Source organism: Falco biarmicus, chromosome 2 (genome assembly GCF_023638135.1).
Source record: "Falco biarmicus isolate bFalBia1 chromosome 2, bFalBia1.pri, whole genome shotgun sequence".
In the NCBI taxonomy this organism is placed as follows: domain Eukaryota; kingdom Metazoa; phylum Chordata; class Aves; order Falconiformes; family Falconidae; genus Falco; species Falco biarmicus.
In genome coordinates, this window is record NC_079289.1 from 106,196,778 (window position 1) to 106,212,226 (window position 15,449).

The 15,449-nt window shown below is 35.9% G+C and overlaps 1 protein-coding gene across 1 annotated transcript in view; it reads left to right on the forward strand.

Annotated features, from left to right (window-relative positions):
* Positions 1-873: 873 nt before the first annotated feature.
* TMPRSS15 (transmembrane serine protease 15) overlaps positions 874-15,449 on the forward strand; it is a 57,833-nt gene continuing 43,257 nt past the window's right edge. Inside the window, exons 1-6 of the mRNA XM_056329104.1 lie at positions 874-1,018; positions 3,471-3,601; positions 3,875-3,942; positions 4,719-4,763; positions 7,002-7,144; positions 13,631-13,825. Of these exons, the coding sequence (XP_056185079.1) occupies positions 874-1,018; positions 3,471-3,601; positions 3,875-3,942; positions 4,719-4,763; positions 7,002-7,144; positions 13,631-13,825 (727 nt within the window). The remainder of the gene's footprint in view (positions 1,019-3,470; positions 3,602-3,874; positions 3,943-4,718; positions 4,764-7,001; positions 7,145-13,630; positions 13,826-15,449) is intronic.

Below are 15,449 nucleotides of genomic sequence, written 5' to 3' on the forward strand. Positions count from 1 at the left end.
TCCAGAGTCAAAACCAGTAGCTCACAGGACATGAAACATAAAATCAGTATTACTTTACTCTTTTGGAGCTGATTTACTCAAAAGATTTGACAGATTAAATTTGTAATAAAAAGTTTTGGGCTGGATGGTACATTGTTTAATTTAGTCTTGTTTTTATTAAGGATGCAGCACTGGCCATCCACAATGCTTTAACTTTATCAGGGGCTTGTATTCCATGGCACATTTATGTCTGGCAAGAAAATACAATACAAGCATACATTTCATGTTTTCTCTGGTTCGTTCTCCAGATATATGGTCAAAGAACTACGTCTTACACAGATTAAATTTGTACTGCTCAATTACCGTTCAGTGCTGAACACATTGATGAACTGTGGCACAGTACTAAACAACTCATTTGCCAGCAGTTCCTGTATATATAAAATTACTGTTAAAGAAACTTTTTAAGCAGACTGATGAAAGATATGGCTTTCACTGTTGTCCTCGTAACTGCACTTGTGAAGAATTACCAAAAATAATGAATAAACAGTACATCTGACAGCAATATTTTATATTAAAACTAACTTTCAAACATCAAAAGACAAGAAATAGTGCAAATCCAGTGACCAACCTTACAATTCTGTGTTTTTGCTTATTCTTCATGACAGACACAATCTTAAATGTTTCCTTTCTGAAGACATTTCTTTTCTTCATATTTGCATATCTTGTGCGTGAATATGAGTGTTCAGGAATGTTGTAAAAGCTATGTCAGTGTAGTTTTATGGTGTAATTAATTTACGAGCATCTCCTATAAATATCTGTTCATGTAGATTATTACCCCCCTTTTCAGGTTGTGTCTGTTGTCAGTCCTTAATCATACAAGCTCTCAAGACAGAAATGAAGCTGCAAAAATCATCTGATAAGAAATATGTTCTTCTTAGTTACTATGAAATTTTGTTTGCTTCTCTGCTGGCACTTTTTGTGTGTGTTTGTGTTGGACTGATTGTACTTTCATGGTTATCAATCCAGGAGTTAGAACGAGGTAAGTAACCACTCTTTAACCTTTTCAGGAGTTCTTTAGCAGATGTTGATACTTTTGAAACCAGTAATATTATCATTGGAATTATGTTTCCTATTTCATGCTATTATTTTAATGCTGGGGGGTATAGGGGTGGGGGAGTATGATTTCCTCCTCTGCTGGAAATCGATGTGAACAAAATAGGCAAAAATACAAGTACTTGAAACATGTCCTGAAGCCACAGAAAAGAATTTACATGGTTTAGACATTAGGAGAGGTCCCTGGAATTCATAAACTAGAGAAAGTAATATAAGAAATTGCGAATTTTTGCTTTTTTTTCCAGGTATCAAGTTTTTCTCAGAAAGACATTGATAATCCACTGAAGTCTGTGGGGAGCTTTAGGTGTTCTACATCTCTTGGAATCTTCATTATTAAAATTAAAAAAATAAGTCATTTGTTGGTGTAAGAGAGATCCTGCACTAGACAGTGTCACAAACAAGTGGTTTAGCCACTTAACCTAAGCCACTCATTTGTAACAGTCCACTCCAGCCCCATGTAAAGTTAAGGTAATTTTTTTAGTATTTAGCCAGTGCTGAGAATGTGATAGAATCAAGCTACTAATGCTCAAAGTAAACTAAAATTAAAAATTGACATAGGATGACAATGGAACTAGAGTCTTGGTTTAAAGATCCTCTGGATATAAGTTAACTGTGCCCTGGTAAGGTCACACCTGGAATAATGTGTCCAATTCTGGTGAGCTACTGGTGAGAGCCCAGTGTAGAATTGTTGATGAGATTGTTGATGAGATATACAAAAGTTGTCTGGACGTGGTCCTTGCTAACTGGCTGTTGGTGGCCCTGCTTGAGCAGAGGGGTTGAAACAAATGACCTCCAGAGTTCTCTTCCAACCTCAGCCCTTCTGTGATCTAGATTTTGAATTGAAAGGAAAATGATTTAAGTCTATGGAGCTGTCACAGCTAATAGCAAAAATATGTTTTGAAATGAGGAGAAGGAAACAGGCTAGGCAAAAGGTTCAAAAAATGTATTTTTTCATTACAGTGAATTTTGTAGCTGAAAAAGTAATTCTGATACACTGAAGTTTTTGGTGCCTTCATTAACCAGAATTCCATACTATTTCATACAGAAGCACATGAAGACTAAACTAGCTGTAAGCCATATTTTAAAATAATCCTGTTTTGTCAGAATATTCATGTTTATACCTTTAGTTGGTAGTGTTTTTCATTCCAGATTTTAAAATTTGTTCTCCCTACTGACTTTCTTCCCTTCTTACCAGAATACTATCATATTCTTTTAAAATAAAATGAGCTTAAAGGTAATGGTGGTTTATTATTGCATCTAGAGACAGGCTTTAAATTAATGACTTAGGGTTTAGATGATAAATAGGCAAGAATTTAATCATGTACAAATAATAATTATAAAACATTGTAAAAATTATATTTGACATATATAACAAAAAACCACAAACCTTTACTATTTAAAAACGTTTGTTTAAATAGATTTGCAATTGTTGTAAGGATAAATGAATTTCAAAGAACCTCAAAGTAGTCTGCTGTTACTAGTTGATAGTAGCAAATTGGTGTCCCTAGGCTGTGCCTTCCATCACAAGCTGTTTATTGTAGTATTTTATTAGTTACCTGCTTTTGTCTTAAAATTTGTTTTGGATGTTAATGCCTTCACACGCAACCTAAAAATACCACTGGTATTGTAACAGGTAAGCAAAAGTCACTTTCTATCAATCAACCACATTAATTTGGGTCTTATCTGAAAATTTCCAGTGTGTTACACAGTAAGGAAATATTTAAAATGTATCATGAATTGCTTTATGCATACCTCATATGATGTAACGTATTAAAAATCAAGGTTAAATTTGCAATAAGGACCAGTCACCTAGTGTCCTCATAAAACCTCCCAACATTTCATGCATGTATTGATAAGAAAGGTCAGGTCAAAATTAGTTTAACTGGTCTGACACTAGTGTTTCCAGTGTTGTCAGCAAAAGCAGCATACATTTATATAAAAAGTGCACAGCATTCAATACAGAAAGTGTGAAAAAGTAATTTTTAATATTTTTAATCCAGAACACACAAAAATCTAATTCACTATTATTCTTCCCTTGTATCTTTGCTCCTTGTGTTAGACATAACTGGACATACCTCCCCTTTATACATTCACAGCACTGCTGGAAAACAGGATTTAAAACAGAAATAAAAGTAAGGAGAACCCAAAGACAAGTAGTATTCATATAAATTTGTTTGCAGTTGTAACTATTGTGAACATTGAAAAACATCTATCACTTTTTTTAAAACCGGAACTAGGCAAAATATCTCTGATTACAAAGCAAACCAGAAAGCTAAAACTTGTTGTATTGATGATCTGTGTGGAATAAAATCTAATGTAAAGTTTTTCATTTATTTCTATATAATTCAGAACACTTAATTTTATTTTTAATTATCTAGCTAAAGCAGATGGGAATGCTCATGGCTACATAGGAACATTTAAAATACTCTCTGGGACATCATTCATTCCTGCTTTGCAAAACAGATCATCAGCTGATTTCAAAGTCCTTGCCTTTGATGTTGAACAATTGGTAAGAACCTGTTGGTCCCCAGTTAATTAAAGAGTATTTGGTAAGTATATGAATTCCCTAACATGACCTGCTGTTGATGGCTTTTTCCTCTCTCCAAAATGAGATATTTCAGGTCCTGACTTCAGAATTCAGTATATTCCTTATTTGTGAAAATCAGTGAAGCATCAAAGAAAACGTTTGCTTGTGTAGTCTAGATTTGGGAATGAAAAAATATTTATTATTAAAAGTATGAATGCAGTCTGTATTGGTTCAAGATTTTCCTCTTCCATATAGATACAAAATGTCTTTCAAGCAAGTGATCTGAAAAACGAATTTCAGAGATGTGAAATTTCCCAGTTCAAGTAGGTACAGTTTAATTAATTTTTGCAAACATCAGAAGTCCTCACTTAGCCATTTCTCTCAGGAGTGCTTGCCAACACCTTGCTTTTCAAGAGACTCTTTGGAACTTCCTATATTATACTTTTCATGTCTTCCAAGTGCTACTGTGGGAAGTTTGGCAATAATGTTTCCCCTTGGGCAGACTTCCTTCTCAGACTCCTGTATGTCCATGCCTTCACCAAACTAGTAAGGCTGAGCCCTAAGACCAACTCACAAAACATCTACATTTTTACATTTTTAGGGTTGCTGGCCCTTGCCATCTAGAAGAAAGTTCAGGTTAGAGATCTGCTGGTATAAGCCAAGGTGAATGGAAATATACTCATATGTCCCTATGGACATGGATCTTCTTAACTCATACTCCTTCAGTTGTTAGCAAGTGAGGCTGTCATTTGACACCAGGTAAAGCTGTACCCTGTGTGTCCTAAGGAGTCCATAAAGTAGATACAGTAAGACCTGCTTAATTTATTAAAGTTTGTTTAACCTCATTTTTCAATATCCAGTTATGTTGGTTGTCCTACTAAAGGCCCACTGGCAAAAAAGTTCCATATATGCAGTGAGGTCTGTAGCGTTAATTTCATGTGCAATAAGGTCCTGATTCAGCAAAACACTTGTAATACTGTCTCCCATTACTAAACAGTTTCAGAACACACTTCCATCCTATCCACAACATTATAAACTCAAGGGGAATCACATTTTTTTGTGTTGTATTTCGTTTTATTGTTGGGGTTTTTTTCTACAGGAAACCTGAAGATGGCCATGAAAGATTCAAGAAACCAGAGACTGGGTAATTACATAAGACAAAGTTTACTTAAAATAAGGACAAAAGACAATGATGTTATTAATTTAGAAAGTTCTTCAGTGGACACTGAATAGATGAAAAAATACATCTTTAGAGACTGAATGAGGCCATCTAAAGAGCTTATGAAGCTTCAAGACATATCTTTACTTCAAAAACATGCTTTAGGATTAGAAGAAATAAAAAAGAAGCAATCCTTTCTGGGACTGCCAATTTAGAACGAAAAATGGGAAAGGTGATGACAGTGAAGTAGGTAGGAAATTAGCTAGTAAGAAGGGATATCAGTTTGTGCTGAGCTTGCTTGTGGAAAGCTGTTTAAGCTGGGGGCCAGATGTCACATTATCATTAGTAACTTAAGTTTTAGATAAATAAAGGTCCGATGACACACTGTGATAAGCAAGAACAAAACAGAGGACAAAAGATTAAGACTAGAAAAACTGGAAGACCTCGAGAAATAAATGATATAATTAGTTGTCTTATAGGTGAGACCACAAAATGAAAGTACATGCTACATGACAACAGACGATGCAGATCTGTGATTCTGTGACCCCAGCTGTTCTGATGATACAAATGTTTTCTTAAATATATACAGTGGATAAATATCCAGACAAGACAGTTCATTTGAATGACCATGCTTACAAAAGAAAAACGGATATTAGCCAACTCTGAAATCATGTAAGTCAAAAATGGAATGCCAATTTGGATTAGAGCAATCTTTTGACTGGAACAGTGAAGGCATAAGCCTAATTGGCTGCAAAGTTGAAGTATGATCACTTTGTGAAGGATTTCACAACATCAAGGGAATGGAGTGTACAGTGGCAGGAGTAGGTCAGTTCTAGGTTTTTGTCCTTGCGAAGGCAGATCCAGTCAGCACAATCTGATTTCTGTGCATACATTGGGGCTATTCTCATCAACATTTAGGCATCAGTAATGGAGACATCTCTGAGCTAGTTGCTCAAGACACTTTTTATAAGTGATGGGGTTTGAGTTTTCTCATCTGGTCAATTTAGGTGCCTTTCCTAGGAGGTCAGTTATGCCAAAGAACAGCTTATTTGTTTATATAGGAAATCTAGATATCTGCAATATAAATATCTGTATTTGGTAAAACCAATTCCATCCCTGTATCTTGATGTAAATACTACAGAAATCACAGAAAATCTGATGTCTGTGAGTGTTGGATCTGGCTTTTAATACATCAGTAAGGTTCTGTCTTCATTTCTGCTTTGAAATAATACTTGAAATATTACTTTGTCTCAGAAACTTTGTCTTTTAGTGTAAAAAGTGTTTACCTCTTTGGGCAATCTCCTTTTTACTTCATCCTTGAAACTCTGCTGAGTCACAAGAATAGCAGTAAAAGGTTTTGTTTGCTCAGCATGGCTTAGAGGTTATCAGAAACATGTAAGAAATTAAAGAGGAGTTTTTCCGTATATGGCAAAATGCAAACTATGCACAGAAAAATGGTGGAATTAATCAACCCTATCAAAAAGCACTATTGCGTCAGTTGCAATTGGGTCGTACAAGTGCATAAGAATAAAAAAGTTTGCACCTAAATTTAAGTAAATCTTTAGAAAGCACCATATTTTGACACTACCTTAATCTAGCTACAAATATGAAACTTAATAATAGTATCTAGAAAGGATGGGAGACAGTAAACAGAAAACTGGATAAAATTCATGCTCCATAGAATTCAAATGTAGTTTAATCGCTGATTTCAAAATATCTCTGCTTTCAGCCATTACTGTTTCCTTAGGACATCCTCAGAGATGCAGAATCCACAGATGATTTTTGCTTTATAGAAGTGATCACTTGGTATTATACTTTTGTAACATGAATATATTATGTAAATTCCATAACACTTGAAGATTCACTGTCAATATTTTACAGCTTAAACTAAAAGACCTGTTGAATAACAATAAACCCACTTCTCCTTTAGTTTATTCAAATTCAGCTCCATTGCAGCAATTGATATGAATGCTGTTTTGGTTTTTTTCCACCATGAAAATAAGAGTAGATAAAGAAAAAAAGCTCTGTTTCTTCAAGGTTCAAACCTACCTGATAATCAAGAGGTGTTTCTTTATGTGTCATCTTTGCCGGCCAACACTTAAAGATACTCTGACTTTGCAAATGGAACCTGTATTGGAATGAAATATTGTCTGGATAAGTCATGCAGCAGATTTACTTCATTAGCTTGCATAACCAATTACCTTCTCTGTTTTGTGTTGCTAGTGTTGTTGTGATCTTCACCCTTTATTTTACGTGGATGGTAACAGTTGAGAAAGTAAAAAATGAGCTGGTTTGGGGTATCAACACAAATAAAACTAATCTTACCCAGACTTTGAAAATTGATGTGAACAGCATACAAGTCACAGGTAATGCTAGTAAACGTTTTTCCTCTATATAAGTCATTGAGAACTACAGGTAATGCGAGTGAAAACTTTGGCTCCCAAACAACAAAGGGATTGTTACTTACACTCATGGGTGCCCTCCTTCCCCATTACAGAACTTTTCAGTAGCAGCTGAAGGAACCTTTTACAACCTTGTCAACTAGAAAGTATGAGTCAGCATTGTGCATGTTCACTAACGAGTGAGTAAAGGACAAAGTAGTGATTTACTAGTGAAACCCACTCAATTTCATCTTTTATGTAGCATAAAATTTGCAATTTTGTTATCCCCCAAATTAAAGCAATTAAGCCCCAACTGTGTTGTTTCATAAGTAAATGCAATTATCATTCTGTTTTGCTAAAGAATAAGGAAAAGGGCTTAGCTGCACAGTGAGTGAAGACTCATTTATTGAAAAGATGTCATCAAGAACAACAAACTGAATAGAGTGTAGCTTCTGGAAAAGTGCACCCAAGGAGCAGAATTCATATTCATCTAAAGCTTAGGTAAAGTGTAAATGGAAAAAAAGGAATGTGGCTTTAAAGACCAGGTAGTTTTAAATTCTGAAAATATACAAATATGGTGATTTTATGTAAGTAGTAGAAAATTTATTAAAGCCTAAGTGGAAGCCCAACAAGATCAAGGGGAATCCTCTTTTTACCTCAATAACCTTCAAACCAGACCTTTACTGAGGATGAGGATAAAAAGCATTTTCAATCCTTTGAAGCGGAAGTTGATTAGCTGACATTTGAAGACCTGCTGGTGATACTATTAAGTAGTAACTGGTTGCTTTAAGAGGAGTGGGACATCTGGCATGCAATGTCTCTTACTCCATCCTAAAAAGTGCATTTTTTACTGAGTAAGAACTTTAGATATACAAAGGCTAAATTCAGAGTCTTGACATCTTAATTTCTCTTCACTACTTGCAACGCATATAATAAGTTGTTCTAAACAACTGCACATCACTGTGGAAAGTGATTGCTCATTATACATCAAAAATGCCACCAAAGAAAATTATGAAGAGATTTTTAAATGGTTGCATATCTATTGACAAATTTCGAAGTAGTCAAACTTTTCTTGTTGTGGATCATTAAAATGCCTCTTTTCACATGAAGCATTTCATATCATCTGTCCATTCATCAGGAGGGCTTCAATAAAATAAGAACTGTTAACTAATTAACAATCATAATCATATATAGCACTTTTGCATCCTATATTTCATTTTGTTCTGCAAGAGAAGTCTTATTCCTATTTCAGAAGAGGGAGGGAACTAGAGCACAGGTGTAACTTGCTTGAAATCACAGTTTTCACAGTAATTAAAAGTAACTTAATTTCTTGCAAATTATCCCAAGTTAATTTTAACTCATTTATCTGAGTTAAATATTATTCTATAAGACACAGGTGCTCTGAAAATCTTCATAGTATATAAAGTGTCAAGACAGATTCCCCAGATGAAGACATTTTATATGTAATACAGTGAATAGGCACTGAGGATTGAAAGGGATTAATGTAGACCTTTCCTCCTTAGGAAGACCATAGAGTTTGAGAAAAGGCCGGGAACAGGGTGAGATGGTCAAAAGGAGGGAAGCAGGATGCTGCTAGTGACTCAAAGAAAAATAGTCACAGCTGTTGGTTTGGGTTTTTTTTTTAAGCTTTCTTTCTCTAAGTCCTATAAAACTAGATACTGTGTTATATAAAAGTTTGTAATGAGCTTGCTTTCTTCCAGAAGCTACTGAAAATCCTCCTACAATGATGCCTTTAACTTCATCAGGTCAGTCTCTCTCATAAATGAGAAACTATTTTTTGTTGCCATTACAATATGAAGAAACACAAGACTTGCTGTTCAGCTGGTATAACTTAGTAAAGCTGCCTTAGCTGTAGCTGGGGCTTGACAGCTAGGGTCCATTCAGTGGTAGTTAGCCACCCTCCAACATTTCTGACCATTTGAGAAAGCAGTGATCTGAAGTCTGTAAAAAAGCTCTAAGACTAAGACTTTAATTAGTTGATCAAAACAAAAGCTGAGTCTCCATCAGCCAGCTGAGTCACAAGCTGAAGTTTTCACAGATTTAGGCAGGTAGATGAGGCTGGGGAGTTCTACTCTCATGCTTTGGTTACTGATATACTGAGCAATGTTGGTTGACAGACTTTCTTTCCACTATCACTGGAAGTCTTCTGACGATAGGGTATGAAGCAGACCAACTCCTTGGTCTCACAAATTCACGGAGTGCACACCTGCCAAAAGCCAGCCAGACAGCTGAAGAGTACAATAGGTGCTTTGTAGCACTAGATGCAAGTAGAGTTGTTGCATACAAAATGCATACACATACAAATTATCACATACAAATTCTTTGGGGCAGGGTACCAGACCAGGAGCTTCATGCAATTTATGTGCGCTAAAGAAATGCAGCTATGAATATAGGAGCAAAGTGTTTCTTGATAGTCTAATTACAGCCATAATATTATTAGTCTAGTTATAAGTCTACTAACGTGTATAGTCCAAAGTATACCACTACTACAATATATTTCCAATGATACAGTTAAAACTGCTAACACACACATTTTCTCCTATCTTTCCCTTCCTCTGGTATGCTGTCTCAGTGCTCCCCTGAGTCCTAAGTTCAATGTTGTTAATCATCCTCAAGAAGAAATTGGGAGGTGGTGGAGGTGCCAGTGGAAGAGGGAAGGGAGCTGGGAGTTGTTAGTAGCCCAGGCTGGAAGGGCAATAATGTTCCTGGTGTGGATTCCTTCCCCCTTGCTCTTGGGTCTGCTTGAGGTCCTTTTTGTATATTTGCTAACATTGTTTGCATCCTTGCTCTTTTCAGTCCAAATCCCATATGCCAAAGTTTTACCATATGTGGTATGTTTACATCTGCTGAATGCTTGGGGTTTGGCTCTGTTGACCCTAAAACCATCCTTATCTGCCTCACGTGTTACTTCAGTGAGTTTGCACAGTAACTGACCATTTGTGATTTGTGCTTATACCACTCATGGATCTGTCACTGTCCTGTTTTTCCTTTCATGGCTTTTGCTGTCAATTTGCATGTGCACTTTTAGGAGTTCCTGTAACAATTCCAGGTTTTTTCAACAGTTTTCAAGACTTAACTTCCCCATAACTGCTTTATTAGAACTGCTTGCTCATGCATGCATCTATGTTTTAGGTCTTTGAATGTTTCATTCCTTCCAAAATAGCGATTCTTTAGAAAATATATAGGCAGATATGTAGGTAGATACATATGTATATAACACTTTGGAAACTACTATGAAGATAAGTATGAAGATTTCTTCTCTGAGTGTATCTGTGTGGAAACAGTCCATCCAGCTGCACCCTTCCTGCACTTTCTGCTGGGCTCTTCTCCCTCTGCCAGATGAACTGTGTCCTGAAATTTGCTGACATAGAATGCCCTGTAATCTGTTTAATACAACACGGCCTAGCACTTAACAGTGTTTGCTAAGTAAGCATGTTTTGATAGAAAATTGGTAGGAAGTCCTCATGCAAGTTTGTGCGCTAGTAGATCTGGGAGAGCAGGAACATTAGGAAAAGTAAGTCTGTGATGTCAAATGATCAGCAACTTCTACCAGCAAAACTGATAGACGACAAACTATAGAGAAGGCTTTACTAATCTCTCACTTTATTCCTTCTGGCCCTTCATTTTATAAACTAAGGGACAGGATCCGATAACTGTAGTCACACATAGATCTTTCTCATCTGAGGTCATCATCATCCTACTCACACATTTGAGACTTAATGTGGAAAGGAAAAATAGTAAATAGGGATGCTAATGCAAATTCAAAGAGGAAACAAAAGACTATTTGGGAGCTGGAAACTCCAGGGCCATCCTTAGTGACTTATTAAAAGCACCACCGAGTGGAAGTTGTGTTGGAGCAATCACAAATAAGCATTCTGTTTTTCCAGGATGTTTTGCAGTTTACTATCACTAATAGAAATCTACTTATGTACCAAGGCATTTGTTCACGTGTAAATATGTATACACACAGGTGTGTATGTATGCCTGTATGTAAATATGCAAATACTTAATAGGTTTGAGGCTCCACTGCTCACTGCGATAATTGATTTGTTGAGCAATGTTATTTATAAGAAAATCTACATACAACTTTTAGTACTAATATTAAAGTTGTCTTAACTTGTCGTGTTTCCACAGATCCCGTGAGTCTAATTACAAGCTCCCTGACACCAACTTCAGGTCAGAATTTTAACATACCAGGAGAAGACAGGAAAGCATTGCTGTTATTTTAGTGAAAAAAACCCCTAAACAACTCTAAGAGTCTTTTGAAATTATTTAAAAGCATGTCACTAAAGCTAAAAGAATATGACTGAAAATACACTTGGGTTCCACATTATTTTTCTTGTTTATTGTGACATTTGGCCTTCAGGATCAAGCCATTCAAGCTGGCATTACCATATCATTACCTAAGATGGGGTTTGGGGATACAACAAATAATGCAAGTATAAGAGCAGACTAGCTGCTGCTTAGTTCTGCCCAAGCAACTGCAGTGCTCCCAGACAGCCAGTAGAGTTTTAACCCTGGGTTGTGTTTTCCTAGGTCCAGGACAAGTCATCACAAGCAAGTCCTCAACAACTGTAGGTAGGTTACTACTGGGGAGAAGCAGGGAAGTAATATGAAACAGTCTGAGATCTTAGAGTTAACGCTGTTTGCATACAGCCTCTTCTCGCATCATTCAGTTCTCATATCCCATTCCTACTAATCGATGATATGTGGGTCCATTTGATTTGACTAACAAGACATCTTCAAAGAGAAGGGACTTCTAAGACTGTATATTGTAGAAAAATGGTATATGTGTTGTGTATACTGGTGTATGTATTGACAGTCATGCTGACTGCTTGTTTTTGTTTCCTATTATTTCTTGAGGCTTTTTGGGAAAAAAAATAACCCAAGCAACTTTTAGCAAACTCTCACATGACTTCCATGGACAGAAAGCCAAAGCTGTTTGAATCTTTGAAAACCTCCCCTAGCCTTATGAAATGGTGAAATATATATGACATTTATAAGCATTTTCAAATGGGTCTAATGTATTTACTGCCATTTTTTAGTTGAGTATAGCAATTACATTGCAATTTAGGGTAATTTGCTTTTTTTAAAAAAGTCAGTTTTATTAGAAAATGTTAATTTATTTCTATCCAGTAGGTGGCAATGCTGTTTAGTTTTCTGAGTTGAAGACTAAAGCTAAAATTGATCGTACATGTAAACAATGTTTTCTTTCGTATTGGGCTTATGCAAAACATATTCCTAGATTATTGATTGGGTTTTTGTTCTGGGTCTAGAATGCACAGTTTCATCTCTGTTCATCTGTGCCAATTCATTCATCAGCACTGTATCACTTTCAATGCTTGACTGAAGTATAATCAGTTTGTTTCAGTTACCAGTTGGATGCAAAATGGCAGCTCTTCTTCTTTACAGTCTCCATCGCTAATACTGAAGGTGTTCTGTAAAGCACTTTGAAATGTTACAATACATCCAAACCAATTTCAGTCTTTGTCACTTACACTGATATACAATAAAATATCATACAAGTGTTTGCTTAATCTGGTTACAGAACTAACAGTTTTATGAAAAAATAATTCAAACAATAATGGTTAAAGGCTGAAGATCAATTTTACAAATCAATAGTTTTCCTTCTTGCATAAGAAATTTTGACCTTTTCCAGTAAGCATTTCCTGAAGGAACTATGTGAATAGTGCTAGTTGAACAGTTTCCATACAATTCAATGCAATTTTCAAGAACTTTGAAATTGGTAGTTTTCCAAAGCTTATTTTAGCTGCATGTTTTTGTTCACTTTCATAGGACTACTTGAATTCTACAGATGTCTAATACCAAAACCACCTGAAGACTAAAAGAGCATGTTCACAGTAGATGAGCATTTATGCTCTAGGAAAACACTGTTAGTGGATTCCACAGTTTTAAGGATCTAATCATGTATTTTTTTGCAGAAAATTGTTGTTAACTTATAAATTTTATTTGTAAATATGAAAAGAATAGGATTTTTGATATTCCTGATATTTCAAAATCCAGTCTTAAAGGCTTTCATTTTCAAGATATGCTGGTTAGAAAATGAGATTCTTTAGCATCATGAACGCAACATTGCGATGTGTTGAACTTGAAGAACTGGATTCAACCAAAACCAGAGACTTTTCACTGGTATTTAAATCAAAGTACAGTTTTCTCGTGTTATTCAAGCATAAGAAATTGGAAAATGTCATTTATTATGTTGCATAAAGTAGTTTATTTGGGTAGAGGAAGGAAATGGGAATTCATGAAAAATTTCTTTTAGCCCTACTCCAAACTGAGTTTAAAAAAACATGTCACTTATGAGAACTTCCTCCATTCTATGGCAAATTTATCTTTTTAGTATGTGGCATTGTATTCTAGGCTTCTAAAAATGCAGTTTTGTAAAAAGCACAGTAGAGTGGTTGATTTGATTTGTGCTAAAGTAACCAGAGGTAAGTCAATTTTCCTTTGTGGTGAAACTGCATTACTGCTGTGCTGTTATTGGTATTGTCCTTATTATTTCAGCTGAGTGTTTGCCACCTGCTGAACTTTGTGATGATGGTGTAACCTGCATTAGAAAAGATTTATTTTGTGATGGAGTCTTGGACTGCCCAGATGGTTCAGATGAATCTGAAAAAAAATGTGGTAAGAATGTAAACCTCTATAAATTAGTCTTTTTAAACATACTTAAACTTGTCAGTAGTTTGTAAATAGTCTATAGCCAATGAAATGCACAGTGAAGTCCAAATCAATTCTACTAAAAATAGTAAGAGTGAGTCGCATAATTTTTATATTGTAAATGGAAACAATTTTTTTTAAAATTCTCATTAATGAGTAATATGTTTGATAAATAATAAAGAAATATTACAATATGCCTATATTAATATAAAATAATGTAAACATACTTTTTGCTGTATAAATATTAATGCTATAAGTAAATATTATCTAAATTACTAAATAATATAGACATTTTATATTAAGTTATGCACCAGTAATATCGAATTATATTCTTTCCAAATAAGTTAAAATTATGACCCTATACAGCTATGAAGTCACATTACCTAGTATCAGAAACCGTGTAATGGCCTATCTGGAATCAGAAAAGAGGTTCCTCTTTTGATTCCAGCAATAAGAATATCATCATACATCACTACAAACAGCTTTTCCCAGGTTACTGTGAACACTCAGATAAGTTGATATTGTACATCCAGAAACTTAACTGGGGTGGGACAGGGTGGAGGGGAGGCAGTGGCAGCATTTTGCAGCTGAGGCAGGTGAGTGTGACTGCTGCCAGAGCCCTGGCAGGAGCTCTAACTCTGTTGGCCACCCACCTGCACCTCACTACAGCAAGTACTAGGGAATGGGAGCATTTGTATGACTGACAGAAAATGTTTGAGTTGCTGGCAGCACATTGGGGATGCAGGATCATGACGTGAAAATTTGGGCAACCCAGCTCTAGGTGGACCTCGCTTGAGTAAGGAGTTGGATCAGATGGCCTCCAGAGGTCCCTACTCTAACCTCAGCCCTTCTGTGACTGTGAAAATCTTACGAACCTGAAACCCGATTGGTTTTTAATGGAAAAAGTTTATATCCTTCAGTGCCAGTGAGTGAGTTTGGCTTAATCAGACTGTCCAGTTGCCCTGAGCACTTTTTTGTGCAGAGCAACCACTGCTCCATGTAGCAGTGAACACTGTGAAATTGTACTAAGGAGTCTGACTACGTTGCCGCCTACCAAAGTGTGTGTGCAGCTTTTTTGTAGGGAGACATGCATGTCAATGTCTTCATTGCTCTTTACAGTCTCAACTCTCAGTTAAAAGTCTTTAAAGTTTTCTTGCAAAGATAACTTTGCAAATGTTTTAGGAAAAGTTGGAGCAATTAACTCCCTAAGCCTTTTTTTTGTTTGTTTTTTAAATGTAGAATTAGTTACTTGCAATCTGGAAAGCTTATTTCCCTTCTGCTCTGAGAACAGCTTTCTGAGCTTTCCTGAGAATAGTGGTGGAGGCAGTCTGGTCTGAGCTTTAAGAAACATGTAAAATACTGGGCTCTGGTTTAAAAACAAACAAGCAAGTAAAAGACCAGGGTTTTTTTTCAAGAATCTGCAAGCCTGATTCCTGAAGGCTGGTGACATGCTGACCCCTTCTGTCAGAAGTGGAATTTTTGCCAGAAAAAAAAGGTGAACTCAGAAGGGAGATTTAGCTGAACTTTTTGGGGAAGACAGCCATCAAAATACTTCAGTAGAACATCCACTGAAACATATCCAGATGTCTCT